The 13,180-nt window shown below is 36.9% G+C and overlaps 1 protein-coding gene across 1 annotated transcript in view; it reads right to left on the reverse strand.

Moving 5' to 3' along the window:
* The window catches only part of PCDH15 (protocadherin related 15), a 1,035,697-nt gene that overhangs the window by 20,353 nt on the left and 1,002,164 nt on the right, over positions 1 to 13,180 (reverse strand). Inside the window, exons 30-31 of the mRNA XM_036735025.1 lie at positions 9,646 to 9,654; positions 8,418 to 8,579 (exon numbers count right to left, since the gene is read on the reverse strand). Of these exons, the coding sequence (XP_036590920.1) occupies positions 8,418 to 8,579; positions 9,646 to 9,654 (171 nt within the window). The remainder of the gene's footprint in view (positions 1 to 8,417; positions 8,580 to 9,645; positions 9,655 to 13,180) is intronic.

Consider the following 13,180-nt stretch of genomic DNA (forward strand, 5'->3'; position numbering starts at 1 on the left):
GTGATCACATATATTCAGCACCTCATTTTGAATTTTATTGTTTAAAATAGGATTAGATCCATATTTATACAAAGAATCGGATTGAGCCAGACGTGAGCACCTCAGATTTTTTCCCCCTAATGTACTATTCATTTTAGAGGACAAGCTAATTTAATATAACTGACATGCTTAATGTGCGGACTTATAATTTAGATTAATGAAATCAGCAGTAACTAAATTCATACTACATAAATCTTTATGGACACTTATATACCTTCTCTTGATAACACTGACTTGAATTTCTTTATTGGAACTGAAGGTAAGCAAATATTCTCCATGGTGGGAAATCTTACCATGAAATATTAATTAAGAAGAGGCTTGAATAGTGTTAACAAGCAAAATCACAACACATGTTAAACATCTGCTGAAATCATCAACTGTCTAAAAATGGCAGCAGCTGAAGATGTGTTTTCATTTTTAAAGTGAAAAAATAAAAGTATACCAAGGAAGGGAAAAGATGAGGAAAAATACAGGACAAGAGGAGGGACACTATACTCCAAGTTGTAAGTACATTTAGAAGATGCCACTAAATCATAATAAAGAATGACCTTTTATAGAAACAGAACATTCCATAGGATAATAACTCTGGCTTACTTTGTGGTTATCATTCTTATTATCCCTTTCATTAAAAAAAGCACATATCATACTAAGAACATAAGCTTTTCTTCCAAATAGGTTAAGAATTCTTCATTTTACAATTAAATATAGAACAAATCATACTATTCTGAAAATAAGCTTTCCAGATGCACATGCATAGAAGGAAACATATCATATTTAGTTTTATTTTTAAAACAGAACTATAATTAGCTCCATGTCTGAAGCCCCCAGGTGGCAAAACCAGAAAGTAAACATATAAAACTATGACACTGACTTAGGATTTTGCAAAACAAGACCCCAGGGGAATATGGACATGTATTTTTTTTTCTGCGTATGCAGTGCATGTGGACAGCTCAAGAAGACCTTTCCTCATTTTACAATGAAACCTAGAACTAAGAATGCTGTTCTTTTTAGCTAAGCAATATAGAGTGAAGAAACAATACAGAGTTCATGGTGGTGATGTTAACCAAAAGTCCTTTAAGGTTGACAGTGAGAATCAAACAGAGAAGTGGGATCAGTCCTTGAGAAGGGGCAACAGTCTAGTAATCTTTGATGCCCGAACTTGCTCTCATGAGTCCAATGTGATTGTCAACAACAGAGTCAAAGAAGATAACACCAAATGGTAGAAAAAACAGCATCAGAGTGCTGTGGATTGAAAGAAAATTTGATTCCCAAGCTCTTCAGCAACGTGGCCAGAGTTCTGCTGCATTTGTTCAGCTATGTTTCCTGTATTGGGTGGCTGAGGTGTGGCAACTGGTTTGAGCTTGGAACTCTGTGGAGGTTCTGGGGGTTTTTGGCCTATGTGGCTGTACATGTTCGCTACTGACTTCTCAATGGCTGCTAGGTTAGGGACATTTTTAAGAATGCCTTTCAGTTCCCTTCGAGGGCCTGGACTTGGGTCTGGAACCAGTGGAGATAGCTGCCTACCCAAAGAGTCCATTTCCATGGTAGGGGAGAGCCTGGAGTGATGACAAACAGCTGCACTGGACAGGGAGCATGAGGGAATGGGTGAAGTGGGAGGTGGTAGTGGTGGTGGTGGTGGGAGGGGAGGAGGGGGAAAAGGTGGAGGAGCGTTAGGGGGATCTGGAATATTTTCTATTGTTTTCTCTCTTGTGTTAGGGAACAGATATTGTTGAGTATTGGGTTTTGATATCCAAAAAGAAGGGGGAGGAGTTGGCTTTTGAGTCACTGGAGAAGATGTAAGAGGAGCATCAGCATGGGAAATGATGATTGGAGGTACAGTGTCAAGTTCAAGTGCACGTGAAACAGGCGGCAAAGTGGAAAAAGAAGAGAACTGGCACCAGGGAGAAGAATGCAAGTGTTCGGTAGATAGCTCTAGTGGCTTCTTTTGGGATGCGGACCAGGTTGCTCTTCCATTGTGACACTTCCCTCGATTCATTTCCTGAAAAGTTTGCCGCTTAATCTGCCTGGCTTTCTCTGTCACTATCAACTTTGTCCCTTCAGTTTGAAATGGGCAGAGGCTAGCACCCACCGTATTGGACTGGCATCCACTTATTTCAGCCTCTGCTTGGAGGCGTCCATTTTCCCATTGGATAGGATCCATAATGACTGGCCTACTCAGAACCTCATACATCTGCCTCCGAGTGAAGCTGGTTGGTAGAGTCCATGCCCGATGAGTGCTCTCTGCTGGGTATTTCCAACAACCTTTCTTGGCTAGCCTTCTCGGGGAGAACTTCTCTAGCAAACCTGTTCTCCTCCATGGAAATCCAGGACTTGTGGCACTTTGACCTCCCCCTTCCACATATAAAGGATTATGAGTTGTTAAGGGGTTCTCATCAGATAAAAGTGTGATGTTACTTGCAGACTTGGGTAGGTTATTCCTGAGTGATCCAGTTTTCCGAGCCTGCTTGTGTGCCTCAATTGCACGGGAAGCCACGTGGCTTATTACTCTTTGACGTTCTCCTTCTTCTAAGACTGATTTATGTCCCCTGCTTTGTTGGAAATGGTACAGAAGGAAAAGACTTGAAAGAAAAGAAGATAACCACATGTAAGGAAAAAGGCTGGGATACAGATTTCACGAGAAAGCTTTCTTTTTATGAGGCACACTACTAATGCTTCAGACTAGAAAAGGCCATATTGACTAGGGATACCACCAAAGCAAGACATTTACTTTCATTTATTTTCTAAAAGAGGGAAGGAAAGAGGAATTTGATAACCTTTGAGCAGCATGAGAAATTCTCATTTACAAAAACCTATCACTTTATAGATCTAAAAAAAAGGCTTTGGACAATCTAGCAGATGTTTTCATGTTCCCAGATAGTGTTGTTCCCACAATTCAATAAATCGTGGGTCAGAGGCTGAGGTTACAGGGGCACAGAGGCAAGGGAAATTTGTGAAAGGAAGAGTGAGTAGGAGGTCAATGGTCACTATGATCTTATATATCTTCTTTTTTCTAAGAACTTACTGAACACATACATGAGGGTGTACAGATATTCCTTAAGAGGAAGTGCCTGGATCATCAATTGTCTCTTCACAGTGATTTTGCCTGGGAGAGAAGCACATACTTGTTTCTAGGTCAATATCTGGGAGAGCATATAGAGGATCAGGGAGGACTTCTTTATGTTAGAGAACAAGATTTTATGATCATAGGATCCTATATAGAATATTTCTGCCTCAACATTTAAAAGCAATAACAGAATCAAACATCAAGATAATAGGTGTATGCTAACATAGGATCATGGATTTAAAGCTTGATGGGGCCTTAAAAGTTATGCAGTCAGTTTCTTCATTTTACAAATGAGAAAATGGAGTCTTGGAGAACTGAAGTGACTCATCCAAGGTGACACAGACAGTAATTGGTGAAACTGAAGATTTACCTGAAGTCTGCTAAATAGGGTTCTTTCCATTGTATACCAGGACCTCATTTTGAAAGTGATTATTTAAATGTATTTTAATGATACTCAAATTTGTCTTGAAAAAACTTACTCTTCATAAACACTGATAATAGTATTTGGCTTGTACAAGCATATACTTATTGCCTATGAATTTTATGAATTGTTAAAAAAATCCAACAATAAGTATCAACATACGAGCAGTGTAGACAAAGGAACAAGAGGGTGTTTGTCACCTATCAATAGCACTTTAATTCCCCCAAGGCATTCCATCCAAGTGTATTTTGGATTGAATTTTAATCAGCTTTACTTAGAAGAATCATCTTCACATAAAAGCAGAGATCAGGATGGCTGGTACAAAGTCCTTAAGTGAGCCCAGTACTAATTTATACACATGTCTCTCCAGAATGCATGTTGAAATAAAAGGCATTTATTCTTTTGATTACTGGAATGGAACCTTCTCATACAGGACTAGAAAAATGATTTTTTTCATTTCCTCATCTGAAAATTAAGGCATATGACTACATTATCTTTCCTCTCTGGATCTCAGGACCTTCCCTTTCAAAATCCTAGGATATTATAAATTCTTTGGTCCTTTAAACCACTATAGCTTTTTTTTTAATTTCATGAAATTTTGCTGTACATTTTCAATTAAAGTAGAAATGAGCAAAAGTCCAGATTTCTGTAACTTTGCACTCTGGGTTTTCCTAAATGACAGTAAAAGGCAATGATGTATTTAGCCAGATGGGACACGCAAAACTTGCCATTTATTTTAATTACGGTTGCTTGTGTCCCAAATCACTATTCTCATTAGCCCTGCTATTTAAAGTTATTGTTCTTTCATTTCTGGTTCTGTTATCAACCATCCAGACATTGTTTGTTTTAATGTAGTGCTGTACAGCACTGAGGGATAATGTAATCTTGTGGGATGGACCACTTTCAAGATTAAGACACTGGTCATTGTAGGATCATTGATTTAGAACAAGAAGGAGACTTTGAAGTCATTGATTCCAATTCTTTAATTTTAGAGATGATAAAAATGAGGCCAAGAAAGGTTAAAGGAGTTAATCAAGGTCACTTGAGTGGTACGTGGCAGAGCCAGGGTAAGCATTAAAATGGACGGAGAAACTAGACCAGTGCTATAATTTATTGTGCGGGTGGGAAGCACAATGAGGGGAGGAAGGAAGGCTATATCATGCTGTAAATTGAAGGCCATTGACACCAGTACATGAGGAAACACTCAAGACAATCATCTTAGGGATTTAATATTGGACAGTGAAGAGAAACTTAAATTTGGAGTACCAATTCTAGCTCCGCTATGTCCTATCTGTGTGACTTTGGACATGTCAAATCCTTTCCGTGGGACTTAATTTCCTCACCTGAAAAGTTATTGGTCTAGGTGACCGCAAAGATACCTTCAAGTCTAGGTGCTTGAGAAATTAGGTGACATGTAGACTTCAGAAACATGGAAGTACAGAATTTGTAGTCAGAGGACTTGAGTTTGAATGCTGCCTCTGGCCTTAACAACAACAAGATCTTAAGCAAATGGTATAACCTATCTGAGCTTTAATTTCCTCATCTATAAATTGGGGATAAGAATAGTAGTTATAACACCTTGCTTTCAGGGTTCTTTGGAGGATTGATGGAGATAGAATGCAATAATTATTTATAAGCTATAAAGCTTCATTGGTGTGAACTATTTTTAGAAGGATTTTCCCTGCTCAAACAGAATACTAGATTTTCTACTTTGAGGTTATCCATCCACTGGAAACAAATATGCCACAAGTAAATAAAAGGAAAGACACTTTGAAATGAAACAGAAATGATACTGCAATACTGGAATGGTCAATGAAATTAAAAAAAAAACAGTAAAATAATAAGTGTAAAGCCGAAGATATCATCATATATGTTAAGATGTTATTAAACGAACACGAAGAAGGACTCATGAATGGCAATGTGAGAATCCTCACTACTTAATTATCTAACACTAGACCGCTACCACAGAGAGGAGGAGGACAGTCAATAACCTGGTGAGTTTAGGAAAGCTGGACAGTAATTTTAGATAATTTGGCTCACCAATTCTTGTCCATTTCTTTATCTTAGATGATTCAGAAAAAAAAAGTAAAATGAAGCATTCTTCTTTTTGATTCTTCAGGGAAATTATTTCTTTATGGACCCAGTTGCTATTCTAGGTATTGCTTACCACACTAACACATATCTTTAGAATATATTTATCTTCAATATGCTAGAGACACCATGTGGCATCTTTCAAGTAGTAGATGCTGGCTACATGCCTAAACCACAAAGAATGGTTTGTCAGTCTGATGGACTCATGTTTGATCACCAGAAAAGGTGGTATAAAGAAACTCTTCAGGTTGACCCTTCTTCTTTCCTTATAACATGCTATCAAAGGAGAATCAATAAAAGGGAAAATAGAAAGTAGGTCCAAGGATTCATTTGAAAGTAAATGTCTTTAAAGCAAGAAAAAATGATTTAAAAATTGAAGCAGGAATTGATCTTCTCTACAATATCTGTTATCTAGAATTTTCATAAAAAGTGGAATTATATTTACTTACTGATGCCTATGAATCCAAAGGTGAGAGAGAGAATGGAAATTATAGGAAAAATATTTTTAAAGAGACAATATGAGATAGAAATTAAAATAACTCAATGATTTTTCTTTGAAGATATGATAGTTACAGCAAATGGAAATGTGTTTTTATACAATATTTAAACATAAAAATGTTCTTAATAATGAATGGTAAGTGAAAATCATGTTGCTTTTAGATTCATTAACAAGGTTGATTATATTTGTTTATTTGATAAATAATTTTAGATCAAAATTCCCCTGCAATATGTAGATCAACTTAATTTCAAAACAGATTATTGTTCATGACATTCTTAAGAATTGTTCCTGTGCCTCTAGACAGACAATTTAGCTAATATATGTTTGCATTTAATATGAATATAAAGCATATTCAGATGCCTAAATGAGAGACCTTGAGAAAACACAAAACAATATTAAAAAATGCATATGCTAAGTTAATTATGGACTGCCCATTAAGCTAACATTTAATGGCATCTGTTGATATCATTCTCTGAAGCTTGATTTATATTAGTTTATTCATTTCAAGTATATAGTTCATCATTCAAATGAGGCCACATTTTCTATAATCTAATGTTTATTGATGGCCAATTTAAAATTTTAGATTGGGTAATTTAGAACCAAATAACTTAATCATAGAACTTAGTTTTCAAGAATTTTCTTTGTCAAAACATTCAAATACTTGCATTAATAATTTTTCCTAAAAATTCGAACTACAGACCCATCTATTCTATGCCATTTTCCCCCAATGGGTATAGCTCAATTATTGGCAACAAATGTAAAGTGACACGACCAAAATATTGGTTTTCCAGATGTTGTCATATGCTATTTGATGCATCTTTTTTTGGGGAAAAATGAAAAATGGCATTGATACTTTAACATAAACATAACCACACTTAACCTTATAGATAACCACTTTCAATTAGACCACAGGTTTTCCCAGGTGGATATGAGGAATAAGAGTAGGAGAAATTCAAATTACACTACATCATTTCCTGTATTCACCAATGTTTCCAAGCAAGACTTTAATGTCCCTGTAATTTTGGGGAAAATAATAAATTCTAAATAAGAATGCTGTTCATTTACTTCTTTCAGAAAATAATGTCGATGTTATATGAGATTTATCACATCCATATAATTAAAACATGTATTTACGATGACTGATGATTGCCACGTCCCAAGGTGGATTTTATATTTATATGGTTTATTCTTCTCCATGCTAATAAATGTATGTTTTGTACAACAAAACAATTCATCCTATTCCTTTCCCTTCCATTCCCACAATGTTCCAGTTAATAAAGTACTTTCTAGAATTGTCATTCACATTTCATGTTTCATCAGCTCTCTAAATTACTTGGGTGCTATATTTCCTATATAGTAACAGGGAACAACTGAGTGGTTTCTTATGGGTAATAGAGCTTTTAAAGTGATCAAAATGTAAGGAAGCATTATTCTTTTTCAATTAACGTCTGTAAAGTCTTTCACCCTCATGTGTCATTTTAAAGTAAGTAATTTATCTATGCACAGCACTTTCAAATAGTACATGCTAAAAAAAAATACCAGCTTGCCTCTTGCCCCAACAGTCAAGCTTTTTCTAAGGCAATATTAAAGGGTATTTGAAACCATCTTCCCATCATCAGCATATGAGCCCTTCCTCTCATCTAAATTTTGAAAGTTCTGTTTTCCAAGACCTAAAAATGTATTGAGAAATATAATGACTAAGTCACTCCTGAGTTATTTCAATGACCTCAAATTTTGTGTTTTTTTTTTCAGTTCTGGTCTTCTGTGATTCTATACACTTTACTGAATCTTTCTTACTTGGAATCATAGTCTAGATATAATATGCACCAAATATCCTCAAATGTGATCTTGTCCCTGATGCAGATCGAAGTATTTGAATATATCTATAACAGAACAGTTCTGTTTGGTAAAGGTTTCTATGCTTTATTTGAAGCGTGGTTCCCAAGGAGAACTTCTTAAATGCTTGCAGAATTGAATGGGATCAAATTTCTCACTATTAACCTGGCTCTTTTGAGCTCAACAACTATTGTCTTTAAATAGATCAAGTTCATTTAGCTTCATCAATTCCCATATGCGGGCCGAATGTTGTTTTAACTTTTAAAAATGATAAAATTCAGGGAAGGCTTACACTCTGGAAAGTGACCCGTTAGTTGGTTTTTTTAAGTTTCTCTAATATCTTCATGATGGTGTCTACTTTGGTAGAATTAAATGCCTACCCTCAGGTATCTCTCACTAAGTGGATTATAAAAAAAATGAAGATGTCAAAGTTGTCTCCTCTCAGGGAGGCAAACAAGCATACTTACATTGTACTTCCACCCAGCTCCTCGTAGAGATGGGGACCCCCTGGGGGAGGTGGTGGTGGTGGTGGAGGAGGCACTGCTGCTGCTGCTGCTGGTGCTGGGGCTGCTGGCTTCGGTGCTGCCAGGGCCTGCATTTTAGCAGTCTTGGTGCATTCTTCTTGACGTCTTTGGGAAATTAAAGGGTTTTTTAAATTTCTTAAAGAGATTATGAATAGTTTAACTTCTATCACTAACATGGAAGGAATTAGACTTTCAGGAAAAATATTTACAATAAATAGAATAATTATCATATGAGAAAAGATGTGATAATTTATATTGAAAATAGCCTACCATGGGGTTATTTTAACTCTCCAGATATCCTGTGGTTTCAAAATAATTTCTAGACTACTAACCAAATGACAAAAGGATTAAGGAAAGGGAGATGGTAGAAAAGCACAGTGATAAACAGTGAAGGGGGAGGGTGCTGGCATGAGGTTCAAAAGACTTCAGATGGACTCTGAGGTCTCAGGAGTCTCCCGCTTTCCAGCGCTATGACCATAGCAAGTGACTCAATCTCCTTGAGTCTCAGTTTGTTTATATATAAAATGGGAATAATAATGCTTTCAATAGCTACCTCACAAGATTGTTGCGAAGGAAGAGTTTTGAAATATTAAAGCACTATAAAGGGGTGATCACTTATTAAATTTCAGAAGGTATTAAGACTAAGATTTGCAGACCTGCTGTGAATTAGAAGTGCATCATTTGATTCCTGATCTTTGTCTATGTTTTGACAGTCCACTGTGAGGGCTACTGTTTGTTTACTTGGTTTGTTTATTGATGCTGTGCTTATATACAAGTATCAGAGTCAGAGACAAAGCAGTATGAGAAACAGCACTTTCCCACTTTCCCGTATTCCACTATGATAATAGGCACTGTGAAGGTACAGACCGATTCAAAATGCATAGAAGAGAAAATGAGTCATGTGTAATCCAGCACAATCCGCACCCCCACCACACACATATATATTCTCTCTCTCTCTCTCTCTCTCTCTCTCTCTCTCTCTCTCTCTCTCTCTCTCTCTCTCTCTCTCTCCCTCTCTCTCTCCCTCCCTCCCTCCCTTCCTCCTTCCCTCCCTCCCTCTCCAAAATACCTGATGCTGATGTGGCTATTGGTATGGATATAAATGTTAACCTCATCTTCATTTTACATTTGATAAACCATCATGTTACATGTAAGATGACAGGATACTTACACTTTAAACCTGTTTGATGAAGTAAAGAGTAGGAGGGAGGAAGAAAAGAAAATGAAAGATTAGATAGATTGCATTTGTTATATGACTCTCAACATTTACTTTAAATCTTAGCATCTTTATCGTATTGATCATGGTGAAATATTAAGTCTTAAAACCTCTCATTTTTAAATGAATTTCTTTTATATCATTGCTCTAAAAATATTAGAAACAGCTATTAAAAACCCTCCTTCTAAAAAAGCTTTAAAAAAACACAATGAAAGTAGAGGCTAAGCAGAATCAGAATAAAATGGATTAGAACATGGCTGTATTGGCGAGAACTCTGATCATGAAACAGGATATTAAAGATGACCTAATCTTCCTAATTGGCTTCTTGGTTCAACTGACCTGAAGAATAAGAAAGGAGCCAAGCTGCATGGCAAGACATGATTATATTCTGGGCTTCACTTTGAAGCTGAAGTTTGAAAAGGAAGGTGCCACCATTGGTTAATGAATTCATGATCCTTTTTCATAATTGGTTTCTTGGTTTGTCCTACACAGTGAATTTCAAATGCCCTTATTAATAGAAAAGAATAACTATACTTTCTAGGCTTATTTACAAGCTGTATGTGTAGGCACTGAAGTGAGATTTTTAACTATTAGAATTTTCCACTGGATGGTAGGCAATGAAAAACTAATTTTGTTTAACTGTTATTCTTTAAAATGCAGTAAGTAAAATTAATTCATAGGGTGTTAAGCTGATCACTGAGCTAGAAAGCATTGAAGAATTCATCTACCACAGAGCACATACACAAATGTTTAAATATCAAGCAAGACTTAATTATTCCATTTTATGAGCTTTTAGTGTGACATCTTGCTTTATTCAGCAGTGATCATTGCAGAGTATGCCAAGAAGCCTTTGGAGGGGGCACCTTTATTAGGAGTAGGAAAAAATAGGGTTACTTTAGATGAGAGACCAATGGAAAAAAGAAAGAAGTTTGCAATGCAAAAGAGACAATTTAAAAATTAGGTGTAGTGGAGATGACCCAAAGATTTATGAGTGAATTGGCCAATTGGACTTTTACGTAGGCTAGATTTTTAGTGAACTCATTAAATAATAGAGAATCCATTAAAATTGAAGCTAAATTTCAGATTTTAATCTGTATTTTTGGTTATTAAAGTTTATTGTATCATCTTAATGCAAAGCAACATTGGAATCAACAAATGCCCATGCCCATGTTTTGTTTGGAGTCATTTTCTAACACTTTATCCAATGCCCAATTTTCAATATGTTGCAACAGAGATCACCATTTAAAAACACATTCCCCCTATGTCATAAATATTTCATCTAAGTTTCCCCAGAAATTTTGTTTGTTTGTTGTAAGTTTCTCATACTGAGGATTTGTAAGTCAGGCTGGTTTAGTGGGAGCAGAGAATTGGATTACCAGAAGAGCTGGGTTTTAGTCTTGGTTCTGCCAGTAAATCATGTGTGACTTTGGGCAAGTCATGATAGGCCTTGTGGTACGCTAGAAAGTACACTGCATCTAATTCCTCTTACTTACTTGGGAGACTCAAACAACCTCTCTGTGCTTCCATCCCTCATCCTGTACCATGAGGAGGATGGACTAGATGAACTCTGAAATTTTTTTCAGCTCTACATCTAAGCCAGGATCATGGGATCTTATGGGTCTCTATGGCTTCCATTTATCTTTCAACAAAATGAAGGGTGTTGACCAGATAATCTCTAAGGTACTTCCAAGTCCTGTCTTTAAGTGAAATCCCTTAATTTAGATGACTGCTGAAGCAATAGGGTTTTGGCTTGTCCTCTTTCTCTTTCTGCCATCCCAAAGACCCTGGAACCCTTCTTCCTCTATTAATAGTTCAACATTTTGTTTTTGGATAGCTATCATAACCTCTTGCCATTAATTTATTTTCTTGGCTCTCAGAGCAAAAGGTCAAGCCCTTTCTCTCTCTCTGGACTTCAATATTCTTTCCAGGAAAGAGAGGGAGGTGGACTCAATGCTCTTTAGTGCCTTCCTGGTTCAAAATGTTCTCTTCCTTCATGTCTTTTAAGATTCTTCTTGTACACTATCAATTAATATAAACAGTTCTTGTAAAGAAGAGGAATTTCTTCTTTCACTCTTTCCCACTCCCTCTTTCCCCCAACAATGAATAACCATTTCTATGCTTTGTATTTAAAACTGTCAATTATATGAAAATATTAAAAAAGAAGAACTATTCATTTTTCCTAGGTCATGTGTCATGATGCTCCCTACCTTCCTCTTGAGGAAATAATGAAGTCAAGGGCCTGTTTCTCCCATGCTGACAGTCTGCAGTAGTAAGTACACACTCACTGACTGAATACATAAACCAGATCTCATGAGGAGGACCCCTGGTGATCAATTGCAAACATCCTGTGTTGAAGAATAATGTAAGGGCTAAGCTGCAGCTGCAGCTTCTAGCCAAGGATTTCTTTCTGCAGTATCTAGAAGCCAAGGAATCCAGGAGGCAGACTTTGAACCAGCTTTATAGGAGTTTAAAATCTATTTGCCTCTTCCTCATGATAATAATAGCCAACAATAAGAGCTAACATTTATAGAATTCTTTCAAGTTTTCATAAGGCTTCAGATATATAATCGCATTTCCTTCTCATAATGATTCTGTGAGGAAGGCACTATTATTGTCCTCATTTTGGAGAGGAACAAACTGATCCTGAGAGATGTTAAGTCCAAAGTAATTGTCTGCTGCAGGATTTGAAATGACATCCTCCTGTCTCAAAGCACTTGTACATAGGAGGCAGTTTGGTGTCAGGGTAAGCTTGATTTGGAGTTAGGTGCATGTAAGGTTAATGCAATATAAGATCTTCCCCATCCATTAATAGGCTTACGTGACCACATGTCCCCCTTTTTTTTCCTGGAACAGGGACTGTGTTCCCAGGTCTAAAGGTATGCAGGCATTTCAATCATGGATGTCTTACTGCTTTGAGCTCTGGCCCAGCTGTTATACATCCTGAGTCATACAGAGCCAATTGGGGGAGGAACTTGCCTAAGGCGCAGTTTGCTTAGGGGGAGGTTTGCTTACAGGGAGGCTTGCTTGTAGGAAGATTTTCACAACTTTTGGTAATAAGCTAATTAGGCACTGAATCAGGAGGGTTGTGATGCCTTCTGTCTCTGACCCTATTAGCCAAAAATGTGTATATATTCTGAGGTGAGATTTTGCTTTGGAGGCTTGCTCATGAGAAGGACATTTTGATTCCCTGGATGAGACTCTGAGTAATCATTTGTTAAGAGCCCCCCGACTACTCAAATGTTTGTGCTCCCCCAATCCAGTAGATATGTAGGTGGTTGTATTACTTTGTTCAGACAGCTGGAGCCCTGTCTGTTGAATCTCTGTATTTTCTACTTATCTGTAACTAAAGTAAGATTGTTGACCCCTTTAAAAGTTGCCTTCCTTTAGGAAAGCAGATCAAAGGACCTGTGCTAGCAGGCCATCCTGGGTGTGCCAGGGTGCTTGCTGTTACAGTGCATTGGTTTTGAATCCTGGCTCCAACACTTACTAA

The sequence above is a fragment of the Trichosurus vulpecula genome, chromosome 8 (genome assembly GCF_011100635.1).
Source record: "Trichosurus vulpecula isolate mTriVul1 chromosome 8, mTriVul1.pri, whole genome shotgun sequence".
In the NCBI taxonomy this organism is placed as follows: domain Eukaryota; kingdom Metazoa; phylum Chordata; class Mammalia; order Diprotodontia; family Phalangeridae; genus Trichosurus; species Trichosurus vulpecula.